The sequence below is a fragment of the Pipra filicauda genome, unplaced genomic scaffold (genome assembly GCF_003945595.2).
Source record: "Pipra filicauda isolate LSUMZ 115617 unplaced genomic scaffold, ASM394559v2 scaffold217_size2002032_pilon, whole genome shotgun sequence".
Taxonomy (NCBI): domain Eukaryota; kingdom Metazoa; phylum Chordata; class Aves; order Passeriformes; family Pipridae; genus Pipra; species Pipra filicauda.
The window spans coordinates 490,168-510,066 of NW_024104329.1; the positions used below are offsets into that span (position 1 = coordinate 490,168).

Below are 19,899 nucleotides of genomic sequence, written 5' to 3' on the forward strand. Positions count from 1 at the left end.
TTTTGGCACACAAATATATCTGTCATAAGCTAGCTGTCTCATCTTATTTTATGAAATTAATGGACAGGACTTTACAAGATTTGCCCTGTTCTAAAAGTACTCATTAAAACAGGTACCATGAATGGCCTGCTACAGACTAGTGTCTGTTTTCACTGACTACCAAGGAGGTGTAAAAGTGGAAAAAGTGGTATTTACCTGGATAGAATGAATCCCACATGTCATACTCCTTCCTCTCTATGACTATCTTTTAGACAGTACTTGAGGTCAAAGGCTGGATTTTCCTTATCAAAGTATATCTGTATTGCTGTGCATCTACCTATTAAACTACCTATCTGGATTCCTTTTACCAGTATGTTTGAAGTAATATATGATATTGGGTTGTTTCAGTCCTATCATCACTCAGTGCATGGTGAAGGTGGTGAAAAGTTACCTTTGGAGTCTTCAGTACATAGTTTCTCTACAGGATCACTGAAGATAAAGAGAAAAGAAGACTTGTTTTATTGACTTGAATTCAGTATATGGTATAGCAATGTCTGCAACAGTATCTACTTTTACATAAAATCTGCTCCTGGAGGATTTAATAATTATTGCCACCACCTATGATCAGTAACAAAACATTGCCTAGCTTGTCCTTTCCAGTCCTATTCCACCTTTCTCTCCATCAACTGACCTACCATGAAGTGCAGCTGGGGAGGGAGACACACTCCCTGCTCTCCTCATCAAAATATGGCTTGTCAGGACTACATTCTGGGTAACAGCCTGGAAAGTTAAAGTAAGCAAACCATTTTTAGTCTTCATTACATAAATACAGGAAAAAACATAAATACCTCTATCAGATGGAGGTTTTATTCCAAAATGAACGTGATTCCAGTATGAATGTTCTTTTTACTATTAGTTATCTTTCCATTCCTCTTTTTTCCTCTCTCCCAAAAGTTTTAATTAACTCTGTCAACAGATAATTATTCTTTGCAAATTTATATTGAATGGCTTTTTATTTCTCCCCATATTTAAAGGCAACAGGGAAATTATGCTACGAATGGTACCATCACATAGAGAATTAGCCTAGATAAGGCATGGTCAATGAGCTTCTGGGGCAAATGGCATAACCTTTCAGTCACCCAATGCTTAAGACATTAAAAGCAGACTAGTAGCTCTTAAAAACTGCATTAAAGGAAGAATTACCTTCTAGACTATACAGCAAGTTCCCACATTTCCCTTGTGGGTTCCTGCAGGTCCTTAGACAAGGGGCTCCACAGGGTTTATAGAACCATTCATGTTTGTCAGGTGGATTGTAATAATCACAGAATACAGCTGGAACAGAAGAATAAAACACCTGTAGGTCTCAGACACTGGGCAGGGATTATTTTTAAATCTTGTTTAAAAGATTTAAATAAGATAAACAAGATTAAAAAAGTTTGTTAATCACACATGCATTGCAATGTCAATGTTCTGTCTCTTTATCTCCCGTGTACCTGAGCACATGGAGCACTGCTTTTCTATGTGCATTTTCAGGGCAATACTTACGGCAAATGGCAGGTGTTCTCCAGTTGATACAGATGCCAGCTCTGCTACAGCTTCTTGAATAAGCAGCAACTGAGGTACAGAAGCACTCACAGTCTCCCACACTGTCACAGCCACAGAAGTCAGAAACACAAGATTCATAATACGGTATTGGGTTCACCTATCAAAATAGCAACAGATCTGTCACCACAGGTGTATTGGGTGCACTCTGTTTTAATGAGGGAAAAGGTTCTGAATTTCTGTCATGCACTGGAAGTTTGTGACAGGCTGGGATTGTCATGAAGGAGCTATGATATTTTACAACAGGTAGTTTTCTATTTTCACCTGCCTAGTAGAATTGGACTCTAATTCTTCTCATTCTCGTGTGTGTAATACTGTCACTTATCCTCAAAATGTCTTTCCAGTGTGATTTCTCCAAGACTGAACTATCTTGCTTCAGCTTAACACAACCATATAGTGTGCATTCTCTAACTGAGAGACAGTGATTGAGTATAAAAAGAAATTCTGTTTCCACTGAACTTCATGTCTCTTGTGTTTTAACCTGTGTTAACATGAACTAACCAAGGAAATTAAATGAAGTTTGCTTTTAAAATGGCTTATTAAAGTGCATTGAAGCTTTGTATACACATTTTAATTAATAATTAGTACCCTTGTTTCTGTTTAAATTAATTCAATTTGTCTGAAATAAATCAAATAATGAATCTCTTTAGATAATTTGAATGAACTTCCTCAAGTACAGTATGCAGTTTTGGGCACCACAATGTAAAAAAGACATTAAACTATTAGAGAGCATTAAAAGGAGGGCCACGAGGATGGTAAAAGGTCTGGAGGGAAAGCCTTATGAGGAGCTCCTGAGGTCCCTTGGTTTGTTCAGACTGAAGAGGAGACTGAGGGGAGACCTCACTGCACTTTTCAACTTCCTTGTGAGGGGAAGTGGAGGGGCAGGTACGGATCTCTTCACTCCCGTGTCAGTGACAGGACCTGAAGAAGCAGCATGAAGCACTGGAAAAGGCTCCTCAGAAGGGTGGTCACAGCACTAAGCACCAAGTTCAAGAAGCATTTGAACCACGCACTCAGGCACATGGTGTGCTTCTTGGGGTGTTGTGGGCAGGGCCAGAAGTTGGACTTGATGATCCTGAGGGGTCCCTTCCAACTCAGCATATTTTATGGTTCTGTAAGGATCACCACACAAACAGACTTACACTGACTTATCTCTGGCTTTTACGAACAGCTACCTAACTTTTTAATTCTGCTGGCCAAGTATTATCCTCTTTATCTTCAGTTACTCAAAACAGGTACTCAATACTGTGCTACAGGATTTAACGGGCATAGCTGTAAAGTGAGGTTCTGAGTGAGGTAGCCCTTGCACTCGAGGATTCTGTGTAGTAGCCCATTATAGTAAAAATATTCATGCAAATGTACTGCCAAATAGCAACAAATACCTAGTGGGAAACTAATGAGGATGACAGAACAGGATTACCTTACTGTGACAGGCTTCAAAGATGTTACTCTTAATGATGCTGCAGTGCTTCTGTCCCAAGGCAGACTTGAAAGGTTGATCAGCACACAGGTCCGTCATGTTTATATTTGAGCAGGTGCTTGTTATTTTCCAGCTGTTTCCAAATTCCTGGATGCTCATCTCCATGGACTGCCCTCTGGTTGTGAAATCATTCCTTGAGCGGCCATCAAAGTTCCCACAAAGACCACAGACTTTTCCCTGGGAAGTTTGTGTAGGCACAGTAAATGGCTTGGTTATTTTGAGTGCAGCCCACTCTTTGACAGAAATAAACTATAGAACAGGTCAAGGCAAAATAGCTGCAAGTTGCTAAACAGACATCAAAAACAGCTTAGAAAAAGCTGGACTTAAGTGACAAGAACACTCTGTTAGTGTGTTGCCAATACTGCAAAGTGTCTGGCTTTACTTTTACCTCCAAATATTTTTGAGTGTTTCATACTGACTGAACAATGAAATAAAACATAAATTATGACCTGCTTGCTGCTTCTTCTTGAACACTAAACCAAATTCTTTTCTGAACACTGCTTTTCAAACATAACTCTCAGTCCATCCCATACCTACCTGGAAAGATGGTGCCACATGAACAACAACAGTAGTCTTTTGGTCCCACATGAAGTTCATTCCTTGATTTGTTTCAATCACAATATAACCTCCTCTGAGGTCCACTTTGTAATTTTTCTCAGCTCCTGGATCAGTAGCTATCTCCTGAATTCTTCCTTCCAAGAGCCTTATTTCACTGCTCTACAAATGAACAGATACATTGCATGGAAGGAAATCAAGTAGAAAACTTAGTGTAACAGCGCTGGTATTCTGCCTCTTGTTCTTTGCTTTATTTTTCTGTAGTCTTTGCACCATGTTGTGGTTTGCTGCCAGATATGAGCCACAGACAAGACCCACTGAGTTTGAAGGGAAACGCCTGCCCTTCCATGACAACTCTTAACCTCATGGGCACATAAACTGTCCTCATTCTAGAGGAAGTCTATTCTGCTGGCACAGCAGCTCCTCAGCACAGGGGCAACTGGGCATGCCAGAACACCCCTTGCCACACTGCTTTGTTTCACTGCTTTGTTTCACCATCCCCTTACTCCCCACTATGGGAGAAATCTCTTTGGTGTACACTTTGGAGAAATGCTAAGCCTGAGCTGGAGGGAAGAAACTCTGTCCTGTGCTCAAACCATGGTACAGAAACATGCTTCTCTAAAAGCTTCACCATCACTCCTATACCACTAATGGTACAGATACAAATACACACACACAAATGCACGTACATAGAGTGCTGTTGACTCCTTGCATCTATCTCCTCACCTGCAGAAGTGTTCAGTGTCCCTGTTAACACCAAACATCTAAACCTTTCCCAGCTTGCCTGCCTCTGCTTTCTGGCTGTTTGACTTCCATAGGTGCTCTCTAGCAGCAACTAAGTAGGAATATAAGGGGATGATATACTAATTGCTACAAAATCAAGACTACAACTCCTTGGTTATAACCCATTCTAGACAAACCTCAAAAATCAGTGTGATCTTTAGGGAGCAGATGGAGCGTGACTTTCCACAGGCGTTGTTCTGAATTACAATCCGGAAGGTGCCAGCATCCATGTTATTAGGGCAAAAATCCTTAGAAAAATAGATAACATTCTATTAGATCCTTTGAGGCAACTACTCCAGTCATAAACACTTTCAGGAGCCCTAAGTGAATGACACTCTGTTTCAACTTCTATTATTTTGTCACTTCTTTATTCATCAAAACTCTAGGAATTTTAGAAGAATGCAGTGGAAGCTGACCTAGTGGCAGCTTCACACTTGACCAGGATTTTCAAAAAGAAAAACTAAGGGGAAAAAATGAGCTTTTCATAGCAGCAGTCCTACCCAACAAAAAAGGAAATTTTTTTTTTTTTAATTAGCAAAACCAACTGTAATTTCAGGATGACAAAATGTCTCACTGAGTACTGTCTCATTACATGCAGTTATTATACATGAGGCTCACACCTTAACCTCTGCATGCTTCTGTCACAACGAAAATAATGTCAGTCTTGGATGGCTAAAAGAAAGACTTTTCAACACCATGCCAACCTTTCCCTTGCAGGTGCTGGAATAATGTCCAGAAAGGGCTGTCCAACCCAGGAGTTAATCGTTTGGGATCACACAGTGCCCTCTTGTGTCTCTTCTGAAGGTCAATTTGCTTTGTTTTATCTGGAAAATAGCACTGTGTCTGCTCTAGGTACAAGAGGAGGGGACTAAGCCCTGCTCATGAGTGTTGATTGTTTTACATGGGAATGCCTTTTAATTACTCAGAGTGAAGCCTACAGTGTAAGCTGTGAAAAGCATAAGGATGGAAAAATGAAAAAAATTGATACCTGAGCTAGGATATAGTCACAGTCTCCCAGGAAATCAAACTTCTCCCCATCAAAGCTCATGTAATGCCCGTTTCCATACACAGTGCAGGTTCCCTTGCAAGGCTTGTCTGTGCAATTCCACTGCCTTTTGTTACAGGTGCTAGGAGGCAAAATGCAAAGAATCACAATGTTTGTATGAAACATGGGTTTTCCTTAACCCCCAAAAGGGGCAGAATAATGAAAATGTTTGGGTTTTTCAGTGCTTCAAAGAAAACAGTCATCTCACACTCTTCAAGCAATTCCCTCTCAACTGTTCTGAGATCATGCCATGAGATGGCATATTAATCAGAAAGTTCATGTTTACTACCCAGACACATTTGATCTTTGTCTATTTTTATTCTATTTTTTCTTTCAAATACAGTTTAAATCACATAGTCCTGGCAGGAGACAGTGGGGATTTAAGAGACAGATTCAAGATGAAGAACTGAATATTTCAACCATTTCTGAATATTAATTCTTGAGAGACCATGTGGTCAGTTCTGTTCCTGACTACAGAGCTGTAAACAAAATATTATCTCTGTCTTCCCTTGGATATTGGGTCTGGCTGAGATGGAGATAATTTTTTCCCACAGCAGCTTTGCATTGGCATCTAGAAATGCATTAGTAACACCCCAGTGTTTTGGCTGTTGCTGAACAGCATTAAGGCTGTCTCTTCAAGCATTCCTCCCTTACCAGCTGGCTAGGGGGTAGGCAAGGTCGTGGCAGGGGACAGAGACAGGACAGCTGTCCCAAACTGGCCAAAGGGATATTCCAAACCATGTGATGTCTGCTCAGCAATAAAAGCATGGGGTGGTGTGGGAGGGTGAGGGGCCATTTGTTTTATGATTTTTTTTCTGGAGCAACTGCTATACATACTGAAGCCCTACTTCCTGAAGTGGCTGGACATCACCTGCTGATGGGAAATAGGGAATAAATATTTTATCTTCCTTTGCTTCTGCACACAGCCTTTGCTTTTGCTTTATTAAACTCTTTTTATCTTGACCCATGAGATTTTCCATCTTATTTTCTCCCCAGTGCTGTCCTGCTGAGGAGGGTAGTGATTGAGCAGCTAGGTGGGCACCTGATGTCCAGCCAAGGTCAACCCACCAAACCTTGACAAACCTTACCTCTAGTTCAGGAGGACTGCAGACAGAAAATTTTTGTTATACCCTTGACACAGAGAATGCATGTTTTTTCCCATGTGTGTACTGTACTCATAAGAAAACAAAGCTGTTGCTGCAATAAAACTTCTTAATGACTCTGCAATAGCAACAACTGCTTACCAGGCTTTGACTTTACACGTTAAACTTGATTGCCTGTACCAATGGTGGTTAGACCAAAGTGTTTCCTCTTGGCAGAATTATACAGTCTCATCCTCACTAAATAATGAATAAGGATTCAAAGCATTTTACCCACCATGATTAGTAACAACAGTGAAATCTATGGCAGCATTATACCAGAAATTGGAGCAATTAGAGAATTAATTTATCTTGAGAACCATGCAACTGGAAGCACTGCAAGCCATGAGGATGGAGCATTGCAATTGCTCACGTATCTAAATTGAATCCTTTTCTAGAGTTCAGCTGTGCCCCGTAGACACAGACTCAATTCCCCCTTATTGAATGAGCAAGCACAGACCAACTAGGGTAAGGTTGTTATTTCTGAAGCTAGTGTGAAAGTAGAAAAGGATGGAAATGGTTTGACAGAAGATCTTGGTACATGCTCTCCCAAGGTGCAGGCTCCTGCAGGGGGTTGCAGAGAAATATTTTCCCTGTTATTTTTACAAGAAGCCTGATGGCTCTAATGATGAAGAATATGGCTCCAAAGTGCATCCTGCCCCCTGGGTGCACTATGCAAGGACAATTTTAACATATTTTCTTATAAAACAAAACTCCCTGGAATAACATACCATGTGTTGCAGTCCACTTTGATGGTTTCCCCAGGTTTATAAAAGTGTCCTCCATGGACACATGGACATTGATCTTTGGGAATACATCCTCCACTGCCATCCAATACCAGCCCATCAGGACACATGCAGCCAGAAACACATTCTGTGACATACTGCATGTTTAAAGATGAAACAGAAGTCAATTCCTTAATGCACAGAAAGAACAGGGAACCAGCAGAGGTGCTAGTTCTGGATGCCAAACTTCTGGATTTTTTAAAAAATTCCTCAACTGTAAGCTAATGACAATCAAGCTACAAGTATCACAGCTACATTTTTAGCTGTTAGCTATAGCTGCTATGTGATCAGTAAAGCAGCCAGTTTGTGAACAGCATAACATATTACCATCAGTGTTTGTTAAGGACAATCACACATGCACAGTCATGTTGCCCCATGTTCCTGCTAGGAGGTGAAGTCCTTACACAGTGCATGTCCTGCGTCTTACAGCTTTTCTGACACTCCGATCCGATCGCCCCGGGACCTGCGGAGCTGCAGTTGAAGTAATACATAGGAGCTGGGCAATCTATAGGAGGAAGAAAACACTTTAGGAAGGTAATTTAGTGAAAGCAATAAGGATGCCACCAGCAATTGTAAAACTAGCCAGAGCATTTCAGAGGGCAGTAAGTGGCTCTCACTTAAAGTTTCTAATAGCTTTTGCTTCTGCTCAATAACAGTGCAGGGAGAAGACAGATAACTTCAAAGCTTTGGGAAGTATCCTCATCTTTTAAAGCATCCAGTAAGGATGGTGACATTTTACAAAGACAAATATTATCAATAACCAGCACATTTCAAGGAGAATGAAAGAAATGTGCAGAATACCAAATGTTACAGAAAGTGAGAGATAACACAGAAAAACCTTATAAATACTAGCTGACATCATAATGCCATTATTTTAAAGAATCTCACCTTTTACCAGGATGGTTTCTCCAATGCAGTCTAATCTTCCTTGAATGCATTTGCTAAAGAGATTCCATAAAATGAAACACATCAGCTCTTTGCCCATTTCTCCCTCACGAGAGAAAAAGGCACTGTAAAGCTTCACTAGTCACATTCAAATTCCTATCAAAATGAATATTTGGTACAGCTATCAGTTTCACAGACATGAATTACCATTCCCTGAAGGAAGATTAAGAGACCCTGCTCTTAAATATTTTTCCTTTATCTGTCACTGATTTACTATACATTTTCCCTAAATCAAGCTTTTCCTAAGCATTTATTTTCCACTCCATGAGATTAGAATAATACTTTATTAAATAAGAGACCTCTTAAATTACTAAATGAATATGTGTTTATAAAATAGTCGAGTCCTCAGTTGGAAGACAGAGAGAGAGAGAGAATATATAAACATCTGAAGATAATAAAACAGCCTTCTCCTGGTATTTGTTTACATTGCTGCCCTAAAGTGATTGAAAATGAGAAAATGACAATTGTTTTTCGCTGCAGATGCAAATTAATTGTGCTATTTTTAGTATTTTCACTTTAAAAACTGAGATTTGGGGTTGGGTTTTTTTCCCGGACCATTTTTGGTTTTGAAATAGCCTGCAGTATGGTGTATTGGAGGGTGGTTTTCACTTTGCTTTTCCATTTCAAAGCCTGAAACTCTCCTGAGCCCTCTGTCTTCTAGGAAATTTGCTCTCATTGTGTATGAATACTTTGACACAACAAAGTACTTTGCATAGAGAGAGGTTACAAATATTGCTCTACTCAACACATTTTCAGGTTCTTGCTTGCTAGAAGGAATATAAGATCTTAACATTTGCTGTGGCTGCATTTCCTGCCTTGGTATTGGAATATTTGCTTTGGTACAGTCTAGGAGAAATTAATCATTATTCCTTACTGTAAAATGATACCATTTATGGATTGGAGCAGAGACTTTCCCAGTGAGCCCTGATATTCCCAGGCATGCAGCAGCCTTTGCATCACCACAGAAGCTTACCACATCAGTTTGTCCTCTTGGAAGGAGTTGCCAGGTTGAACAATCTTGCCTTTGTAGTAGCAGGGACAGTCATCTGGAGTTACACATTGCTCTTCATCGTTTAGGTAGGTCCCTTCAGGGCAACCACAGCCCTCCATAGGAGGGATCTGAACTTTGCACAGCGGATCAGGTTCATCCAGTGAGCGGCAAGACTGGTTACAGTACTTCACACTATAGTTATAAACCATAGTCTCAGGACACTCCTCAGAGGGATCTTTGTAAAAGAAATAAAAGGAATGTATGGCCTTCTTTGTGCAATCATCTCTCATGCTGTTAATGTGGCTTTCTGCACATTGGTAACCATAAATGTGCTGCTACCAAACTAGAAGGCCTTGTCTTCCAGTGTTCTGGGGGAGGTCTGCTTACATAGGCTGAACTGCATAACACTGAATACTGAGATAATCAGCAGGGTATGTATTTTGTAATTTGAAGAATTTACATTTCTATCTTCTGCCAAGAACTAAAACCAGTAATTTCTGACTTGTCCCTGTAGTTAAAAATTAGTTTCCTGACCTTTACCGAAGATTTCTTTTGCTGGGAATAGCTGGGAAATGAGCATATTTTGTAAGAGGCAAATTTTGATGTTAAATGGGTGGCAACAAGGAACTTGTTAATCATTTGATGCTGCCAATGAAAGTGTGTTTCAATTTTCGTGGATGTCTTGAGGAAAACTTTTGTTGTCCTCCTCTGGGCAAATGAGAAACAATAGTTTCTAAGACCTCTGGATGGACCAAACAGTTAAATACCAAAATCTGAAGAGCTCAGCTAACCCTGTAAGACAGTGAAAAGCTGTTTAATTTTCATAGGCTGCCAACATGCAACACCTTCAAAACTCTGTCATAAAATCTGCAGTAGTGATCCACAGGGATGACACCAAATTCTGTCAGAAAACACCGTCCACATTAAGGTTGTGGTTTTCAAGAAAGTCTAGCATCCAAATTCCTCTGAAATGCAATGAAAAATGGAGATCTAGTCATGTTGGGCCTCTTTCTAACTCACATCTGCAGATTTAATCCCACAGCTCTTTTTCAGATGTATTAGAAAGTACAGAAGAGTTGTTCATGAGAAATTGTGCTAATCAACTTTCCTGCAATACTAACAACATATTGGCAATATGTTCCATGCCTAAACAAAGCTTTGTATGGTTTTCCAGTCCATAACCATAGTACACTTTCTTAGGTTACTTAGCATCCTAGGCTTGTGTACACATGCGAAAACAGCACCTCTACCAACAAAACCCATTTGATTTTCTGGTCCTAGCTGGAGCAAACACAATATCCTGTGTATAAATCAGGCAAGCCATATTCTCCTACTTTATAGGCATCCTTTGAAGATGCAGCAACTGGTATTTGTAAAACAAAATAGGCCAAATAAGAAAGATATTAATAAGGATGCTGAACATGAATTTATATCTGTCTCAATTGGTAGCTATTATTGCAATAAAATAATGTGTTTACTTTCTCCCTTTAATTTTTTGTGGAGGAAAAAGATCTCTTTTGGTAAAGCAAGATCTTGTAGGAGGAAGGTTATTTGATTACAGTACTCATGGTCAGAGATTTGCCATCTTAGATTACATATAACTGGAGGCAAGAGTGCAGAGAACATGAGCATACCAAAGATATCTTCACGCTAGCTTGCACGAGGAGCGCTAAAAAAGCAGTTCTATGATTTAGCAAAGACTACAAACCCCAGCGGTCTGCTGGGTAACCAGTAACTCAAGTAATGGTTCATCCCTCTGCTAAAGATTGTGTAAGGCACAGGCACAGCCAACAATTACCTAGCAGGCTTTACTTATTTCATACACTCTACTTACTGCAATGCAGGCATCCACCTGGGATATAACCTGCCTTGGATGCTGCCTGCAGCCTAGCAGAGTGGACACAGCTGCAGGGGTTGGAACAGCCTTTCCATCCCCTACACTGGGATAGAACACTGAGAGTGACTGTTGTTTCCCGTTTGTTCTTTCACTCATGAGTAGTGCAACCTTCACTCTTATCACAGGCATGTTCCCGAAAGATTATTTCTTCTTAAATAAGGCCTAAAATGATTGTGCTGATTAAGCCATTGGCATTTTTTCCCAAGATTACTACACTGAGTCAATATTACCTACTGTGACTTAAGTCCACAGATTTCAGTCAAACCCATGCTGCAAGCCAGTCTTGATTTGCCATGAAAAATGTCAGTAATTCCATGTTGGGAACAGAGCTTTCAATAAACAGTGGCCGTGTCTAGTACATAAATCTTCATGCTTCTAGGACAATTTACTGTGCACCATACTGTGTTCCTTTGAATATTTCAGCACAGGTTTGTGAAATGGTTCGTAGCATAGTCTTAAATGCCTTTGACAACACACCATACAAGTTAAATTGTTAGTCTTTATTAAGTATCCCAGCTAGCCTCTAAGTCAGGCAATTAAATAGATCATAGCTGCATCAAAGTTGCATAAACATAACTGTTGCTATGTTTCCTATTCAGATGTGCTATTAGTCAGGAAACCAATATATCTATTTTCTTGTTGATAGAAGCAAATCTCTCTTGAACTATCTGACCGTCAATGAAAAACTGGAAATGTTGAAGTAAAATTCAGAATATGGGACTTTCAAGTTATATTCTCAGCCCTGATATTATCTTATAATAAATTCTGACAGTGCCAAAGGGAGATATATACATATGTGGACTCTAGACTCAGGATTTAGTGACAATGTGTATGTCCAAGAAACTTTTGTTCATTTGTTAGATAGTCCTGAGCTGAAAATGCCTTCAAACACTTTCACCTTCTCATATATCACCAATACATATTTATTTTAAAAACTACTATTTTACTGTAACATGGAAAAATGCAGTTAATGAGAGTGATATCATTTGTATGGGGAATGTCTGAGACAAGAGGGTTGAAAGAGGGCTGTAAAAAAGGTATCAGAATTAAAATACATGGGGAAGGCCACGTGTTCAAAAGTAACCTAATTGCTAGCTAAATCTAAAGTGAAATTAACCCTAACTCCTGTTTTGATGTGATTAATACGCCTTATACTATTTTACTTCTCTGAGTACTGAATTCAGCTTATGTTTTACACAAGGAATATGCATCATAAGAGTATGAAGCAGCCGTGAACTGGCTTTGGCAGGAAGAAGAACTTTATAGATTATATGCTTATTCTGTTTTTCAAAGACTTTCTAACTCGATGACTAAACACAAAAGACACTAGCTGACACAAACTGGGCTCTCCTGAAGCTGTTCCCCCAAGGTATTCTAGGACACATACCACAGATGCCCTGCCTCCAGCCCTTCAGGGACACGCCTGCTGAAGCACAGTCTCTGGAGTAAGTAGAGAGCACACTACACAGTGCAACTTCACTCTTCTCAGCATTACAGGTGTCATACATGCATTTCTAAATGGAAAGGACAGGAAAGGACAGGCATTATTATGTCCAGCTCATAGAAGAAGCAGGGAAAGATATAGCAATTCACAAGATAGTCAACAAATATATTTTTTAAAAGCATTATGACCAATGAAACTTAATATCTCCAAGAGAAAATGTATGCAGATGAAATACTATGCAAACCTGAGAACTAGCAAATCCATGACAGAAACTGTAGTGACATTATGTCTAACACTCATGAAGAAATGAAAAATGAGAAAGATAAGGGCACCTATAGTTCATTAAAACACTAAGAAATGTCTATACCAGTCTCCCATGAGGATGTACAATCTAGGACATGTCAAAATATGTCATCTTAAAATATACATAACTGAAAATGTTGCACAGTGATGATGGCACTTGTGTACGTATCTAGTGTGTAGATAAGATACATCCAATTACACGACAATTGCAACAGAAACACAGAGCGCTGACTTTGCTTTTCAAAGAGTGAACAATTCTCACTCTTTGAAACTTTGAAGTCTTGAACTCATGTTTTGTATTTGCTTCTAGGTTGTGCAACAGATGTCAGTGGTGACAGTCACAATTATTTCCAGGGCTGCAGCCAAAAAGATCCATCTTACCTTGCATAAACTCTGATTTTGTTATTTTTCTAATCAGCATCAGTGAACTTCTTTGGGAACAGACACTATTATAACCTCTTTCACTCCCCTAGGCCAGGCGACCTTCATGGCAGATCAGTCTCTGGACTAGATTAAACAACCCGTTTAGACCAGTGCCTTACCTTGATGTACGCAGAGGGGTCTACAACAGAATGGCAGGCAGCAAACACACTGCTTGTATTAGACAGAAGAGCACACCAGTGCTGGGCAAATTTTTCTGAAGTGAGCAAAAATATTGTCCATAGTCACTTAAACCACATTACTATCTGAATCAATAGTCTTATCTGGTACCACATAGAAGTAGAATGACCTGAATCATTTAGATAGTGCTGGATGGAAATACAAGTCATTAACACATCAAAGTGATAAGCATAGTTTGATGGGTGAGCAGCCATCTTCCTAAAAGGAAGGTTTCACTTTCCAACTGCTAACATTACTACTGCAGCTGGATTTGCAGAACATCTACAATACCTTCCCATTTGCATTGGTTTTTATCAAACTTTCCTAATTCTTTACAGTCAGATAATTTTTTTATAGTCAAGCAATAACATCAAGCATCTAATAATCAGGGAGCTGCAGCTTTAATAGCATGTGACAATACCTAGGAGAGCACAGTCTGAACCCTATATATATCCAAATCCAGTCAGAGTGATAAATCGGACAGGGCACCTATTACAGTACAATGCTTGCCTAAGTCAGTATTGTTGATAACTTCTTCCTTTTGACTTCAGCTGTAGCAACCAGATTGAATGCAGAACTTGCCCAAATGTTGACAACCAAGTATACTCTACCTTAAACCTAAATCACTCTCATTGATACTGTGTGTGCTTTTCAAGTCATCAGTGAATAAGGTGTTGGCTCTCTTTCTCCAGCAGTGCTGTTTCTTGTTTTAAAAGTTGTAATCTTAAAGACCCGCAAAACCCAATATGTCCTCACTAGTAATAGCCTCAAAGGCAGTGGGTTTTGATGTTTATGAGATTTCTAAAGCTTTTTTGATCATGTGAAAATTATTTAGCACTGATAAACTAGAGATGAAAAGCGTGGTACCTTTATCCATGCTGTTCGAACAAGGATCTTCAAAGCTGTCCTCAACATCAAAACAGCTGGCTCTAGTTTTCCATGAGTTACCAAAAGCAGAAGCTGAATCTTCCACAGCTCCAGTGGCTGTTCTGAAGTCATCAGTCTGGATGTTATTGAAATTGCCACAAAGACCTTGTGTCGGGGGGTAGTGGGGAAAGAAAAGAAAAGAAGAAATCACTACATGCATGGAAAAAGAAATGGCTTCTAGATGAACACTCAGCTCTATAATGGACCTTGCCTAAGAGAAACCCATTTTCCTTCAGAGACTTCCTGATGTCCCCACAAATCAGATAAGACACTGTCTTTAGAGTGTAATTATTATTTTTCTGCATTACAGTAGCACTTAGTGATAGCACAGAGATTGGAAGCTGCTTGAATGTGCTTCAGTAAACACTAGCAGACAGAGAAGTATCTTCCCCAAAGGCTTATAAGCAAAGGAAATAACAAAAGAAAAACAAAATGGGTCAGAAAGACAGAACGTAATCCCATTTCACAGATAGGAAACAGAAGCACAAAAAGCTTAAATGATGTAAACAGGAGATTGGTGGCAAACCCCAGTTCACTGTCTGTATTTCACAAGTCTCTAATGAAGGCCTACTTAAACAGATAGAGTCTAAAAGACCCGTACACACAAAACATCACAGGGATGATCTAATTTTCTTCAGCAAATTGAAGGATTTAGCCAATGCTTTGTTTCAGGACAGCTACAGATCTAACCAGCAGCTGTAACATACCAAAGTGAATATAAAATCAAATATTTTGTTCACTTAAAGAGATAGACAAGCAGCTATAATTCAGTTTAAGAGAAAACTGAAAGAGGATGGTGTGTCCTACCAGATGTACGATTCTGAAAAGAATGATCCACTGTTATGGAGAGCTGCATTACAGGTTTCATTTGCACTCGAATCTGTACTCCAGCTGAGCTCAAGATTTTGATGAAAAATGTAGATTGTCTGAAGATGGTGATGCCACCTAAAGAAGAAAGAAAAAAAGGAATGTATGCACTTGCAAATTTTTATGAAACTGAGTAAACAGGAATATCCATTTACCAATGCATCCAGTGTAACACAGGAATTCCCAGGGAGTCCCAGACCTAGCCTAGTCTCCACCTAACAATGAGCAGAATCAGTTCTTTTCAGAGAAAGGAGCAGGAATCCCTCTGCAAACACATGTAGGCTACTGTGGGGAAGCTGTGAAGAAGGGCATTTACCTTTCCTTACTGGCAGCTTCACAATGAAATTGTTCATGTAGATATTTCCACAGGAACATATTTTTATAGTCTGCAGGGAAAAGAAAAAAGCCCGCAGTAGTGAATGCATATGACATGACAGACAGCAGCAACCTGACAAACTTCATTAAGCATCAAGGAATAGTGTCTTCAGAACTTGATCACCTCTGTGGTCAATGTAACTCAGTGTCCAGACACAATAAAATAATGCAAGGAATATCTCTAGGCCTTAACAAAAAATGAAAACCCCTCTCTATAATCAACAGCTTTGATTGAATGTTCTCATACACCTAAAAGGTGAGCCATCTTTTTGAGAACTGCATGTGAGATGTTCTGTGTAGGTTCGGATCCATCTCACTGGAAATGTAACATATGCAAAATGAGAGCTATCTGACTCAAACTCCCTCAGTAATCAATGGAGGGAGATAGGCCCCTCCAAAAGAACACCTCATACCTTAGGTGGGTTGACTTAACTTGTCCTTTGGAGATCCCCATCTTCCTTCATTGACTATAGAAGTAGGTTAGGATGTCAAACCTCCTAACAAGGTTAGGACTGCAACAGCTAAATTCCAGGTGTGCCAAATAGATCTGTATAATTTTAGGAGTGTATAAATACCAATCCTAACTCAGCTTCCTCTGAATTTAGTGTGAATCACACCATAATTTTCAGTAGAAGCCTTTGGCCTTCATTTGGAGAATTCTGCTACTTCAGTCACTGCATTAGGAAAAACCTGAGGACTCAGAACTGTTGTAAAATGAAGGGGATCTTTTCTTTTAAAAGACTCAATCTTTCAAAAAGAAACAAATGAAAAAGTTTGAAGTCATGAAAAAGAGAAGGAAACTTGACTAGGATAATTTTTAGACATCTACCTCTAAAGAAAATGGAAAAGAATCCAAAAGAACTGGAAAGGAAATAACTCTTACAGGACAAGCCTAACAAACACATGCACTGCATCATCTGCTGGTATTAATCTTCCCATCTCAGGACAGCAACAGACCAAAATGTGTCCACTGTGTTAGAGAAATCACATATTTGAACCCGAATAAAAGTGATCTATTATGTGTCACTAATTAAAGCCAATTACTCACAGTTTTTCCTAGTGTAACTAATACATTCTTTAAGCAAGTCATTGTCTTTGATGTCCCACACTGAATGATCTCTCCAATCACCACAATTGTGTCATCCCTGTTCTGAAAAGACATGAAAAAAGGAATGTGCAGACATTGTTACAGGATGGGAGCTAGAAGGGGAAAAAGTATCTCTGAAAGGCTAAGATGGAATAAGGAAAGAATAGGAGTATTTGATCTCTAACTGCAAACTGTATTTCATTGCCAAAATCAATAATGTTCATTAACTTTCCTGTGCACTCTGTTTCCTTGCTATCAACCTGTGTGGATCTCATATTTGCAGACAGTCATATTCAACCTTTTTGTGGAAATTTTTGCTCATCCACTTCCTTTTGACAATCACACATAAAGAAAACTTCAGAAGAAATGCTTAAATCTACACTAATACATCAATTAAGAAAATAATTTCAATTAAAAAAAATACAACTGCGTTGAAGCTGCAAAACTTTGAAGCTAAGCTTCAGCAATTGACATGCCATTCATTGCAAATTCAAAAATTTATGGGGTTTAAGACTGAGTATGTGTTGAAGTGCTTCGCTGAATTGGTGTCATTTAATTAAATTAAGTCATATAAAGCTCCAGCACAGTTTAATGCCTTATGCTACTCAAGAGATTTAGGAGTGAAATGGGAGATTGCTCATACCTTAGCTAGGACATAATGACAGTTGCCATGAAAATTGAATCTCTTGTTATCAAATGTTGTTATATGGAATCCTCCATCTATGTGGCAATTTCCTGAACAGGGCAGAGAGATACAGCTCCAGTGGCCTCCTTTGCAAGTACTGTGCAAAACCCAAAAAACAACAGTTAGAATAAACACAGCTTCAAGGGAGAAAAGGTGATATGCCATTTGAATCTGCACAGGTGCACTCTCTTTGTCTTTTTACCTTGTCTTCTCATTAAAACCAGGTGGGAAGAAGACTTAAGGCCCTTAAAGTGTGAAGTTTGAATGACTCTCTATGAGAGAGTGAAATGCCCTGGGCTTTGAACTAACTCCCTCACAGAGACACTGAGATGGTCAAGCAAGAAATGTTTTTCAGGGCCTAAATTGTTTACTTGACCTTTTAAGGAAAGAAAGAAAGAACTTCCAACAGGATCTTGCAACATTTTGTGCTATTGATGCAACTATTCAGCAAGTTGCTGATGCAACATTTTGGCAGCTAATTGTGGAGGACCTGAGATAACGAGCAGTTATAATTCTTACACCTGTGCACACAAGAGGAAAAGAGTCCTGCCACATAGGCTCAGGCTTTGAGAGGAGTAAGTGAGGACGTGGCTAGATGGGAACCACCCAAAGCCCATTAATTTCAGTTACTCAAAATTGCAGGAAATATTAATCCGAAAGAATTTTCAGAACACCTACCCCATCATGCATCACAGCACATTTCATTCCTTCCTAACATAAAGGTCAGGCCTATGGTCAAGAAATGATACTGTGTCACAGGAGCTCAAATAACATATACAACTGTTCATTCACCAGATGGGTATCAGAGCAAGAAATAAAACTGTTTTGAGAATAATATACCTAAAGTTGTATCAACTTTCTCTAGTGCAGAGTGGAGATGGGTTCAAGCCACCAGATTTTTTCTAAATCAAATCATTTTCAAGGATCATGATTTTTGAGATCCAGGCCTTTATACAGCCTTTGTAAACAAGAGATTGTTGGAAATGTCACTTATTAACATGGTCTGACTTCTCGCCTTGCTCCAGTGGCCAATGTCTCTGAATTAACCAGCAAAGAGTCTCATTTTTCTGCATTCTGAAATCTCAAGCTCAGTTTTCACAACCATTTTCAAGTGAGAGTGGTAATAACTGTGTGAGGTTGAGGACTACCTCTAAATTTTCCAGTACTGTTGAAATTCAGACCCAAGCTTTGCATTGTTATTTAAGATAAATATCGGGAAAAGGAAAAAAGAAATGAGAAAAGTACAAAATGGAACTCATCAATGCTCAGAAATAAATACTTCTGCCTTGTTAGTGCAATCAGGATCACATCAGTACCAGTTTTGGCAGGGAGTGGAGTAAGTTCCTCCAGATGAGTAGACTTTGCCTTGAAACATACAGGGGCAGCTGTCTCTGGGGATGCATTTCTTGCCACCGAGGTCATCAAGGATCGTTCCTGTTCAGACACATTGGCTAGTTAATATTGCTTTGGTGAGTCTGGGAAACACCATCAAGGAAGATTAGAGTATGGAAAAAAACTCAGGAGTATTCAGCACTTCTTTGAAAGAATGGGATACGTTTTAAGGAAAACATCCCAGATGTTAATGGATGGAAATATTTCTTACTAGAGCTCAAATGAAAGCAATGAAGAACTCAAAGAATGTTTACTGTTATGAAATTTTTCCTCTGTCACAGGATTATCTAGTGTCAGATTGCAAGGATGTAAGCCAGTTTCCATTCTTTTCTAATAGTGAATCTAACAGAAACCAGAACCTCATCTTAGACTCTATTTCATGTACAAATTTACACACGCACATACCTGGAAATGCATTTATATTATGTGTCACTTAACCTACATCAAGATCTAGTCTCACAACAGGGAAGCACCTCACCAGACGTCTTCATCTGCATTCTTACTTCTAGAGTAAGAATTCTTACTTTCTACATCTCCACAATTTTTTTTCTGCCTTGTAGTTAGAAATCTTTCCCTTTCCTCCTCCAGTGTCAGGATCTTGAATCTTTAGAGATCTGGTTCTTCCAAGAAGAAAGTTTTTAAATTATGCTAGAAGAAACAGTTTATTTGTTGCTTAAAATGCTAAAGAAAGGGAACAACCTCCCCTTTGTCCCCCGATGTGTGTGATCACTGGGAGAAGTGAACTGCCTTACCAGGAGGACAGAAACAGCCATCTGTACATGGGGCTTTACAAATCTTGCTCCTTTCTGGATCTGCACATGTGTCAGCACAGGAGTTTCCACATTCCATGTACTCCATGTTGTTTGGGCATTCCTGATCTGCAGGATCAAATGAAAATGGAGTCTGTTAACGATGTACTTATAAGATCTCTCAAATCATTGTACCTGACTCCTTCTTCCTCCTTTCCTGCTTATCTCATTTGCAAGACCTTCTGTCCAGATATGTTATGTTTGTTCAA

The 19,899-nt window shown here is 39.3% G+C and overlaps 1 protein-coding gene across 1 annotated transcript in view; it reads right to left on the minus strand.

Moving 5' to 3' along the window:
- LOC113989513 (mucin-5B) overlaps positions 1 to 19,899 on the minus strand; it is a 43,039-nt gene that overhangs the window by 15,778 nt on the left and 7,362 nt on the right. The window contains exons 7-27 of the mRNA XM_027724178.2: positions 19,634 to 19,759; positions 18,806 to 18,923; positions 17,448 to 17,586; positions 16,766 to 16,867; positions 15,659 to 15,728; positions 15,283 to 15,420; positions 14,416 to 14,580; positions 13,491 to 13,585; positions 12,589 to 12,715; positions 9,287 to 9,539; positions 8,257 to 8,309; positions 7,773 to 7,873; positions 7,315 to 7,466; positions 5,388 to 5,526; positions 4,537 to 4,647; positions 3,599 to 3,778; positions 3,002 to 3,238; positions 1,525 to 1,681; positions 1,183 to 1,311; positions 675 to 759; positions 431 to 468 (exon numbers count right to left, since the gene is read on the minus strand). Of these exons, the coding sequence (XP_027579979.2) occupies positions 431 to 468; positions 675 to 759; positions 1,183 to 1,311; positions 1,525 to 1,681; positions 3,002 to 3,238; positions 3,599 to 3,778; positions 4,537 to 4,647; positions 5,388 to 5,526; positions 7,315 to 7,466; positions 7,773 to 7,873; positions 8,257 to 8,309; positions 9,287 to 9,539; positions 12,589 to 12,715; positions 13,491 to 13,585; positions 14,416 to 14,580; positions 15,283 to 15,420; positions 15,659 to 15,728; positions 16,766 to 16,867; positions 17,448 to 17,586; positions 18,806 to 18,923; positions 19,634 to 19,759 (2,715 nt within the window). The remainder of the gene's footprint in view (positions 1 to 430; positions 469 to 674; positions 760 to 1,182; positions 1,312 to 1,524; positions 1,682 to 3,001; positions 3,239 to 3,598; positions 3,779 to 4,536; positions 4,648 to 5,387; positions 5,527 to 7,314; positions 7,467 to 7,772; positions 7,874 to 8,256; positions 8,310 to 9,286; positions 9,540 to 12,588; positions 12,716 to 13,490; positions 13,586 to 14,415; positions 14,581 to 15,282; positions 15,421 to 15,658; positions 15,729 to 16,765; positions 16,868 to 17,447; positions 17,587 to 18,805; positions 18,924 to 19,633; positions 19,760 to 19,899) is intronic.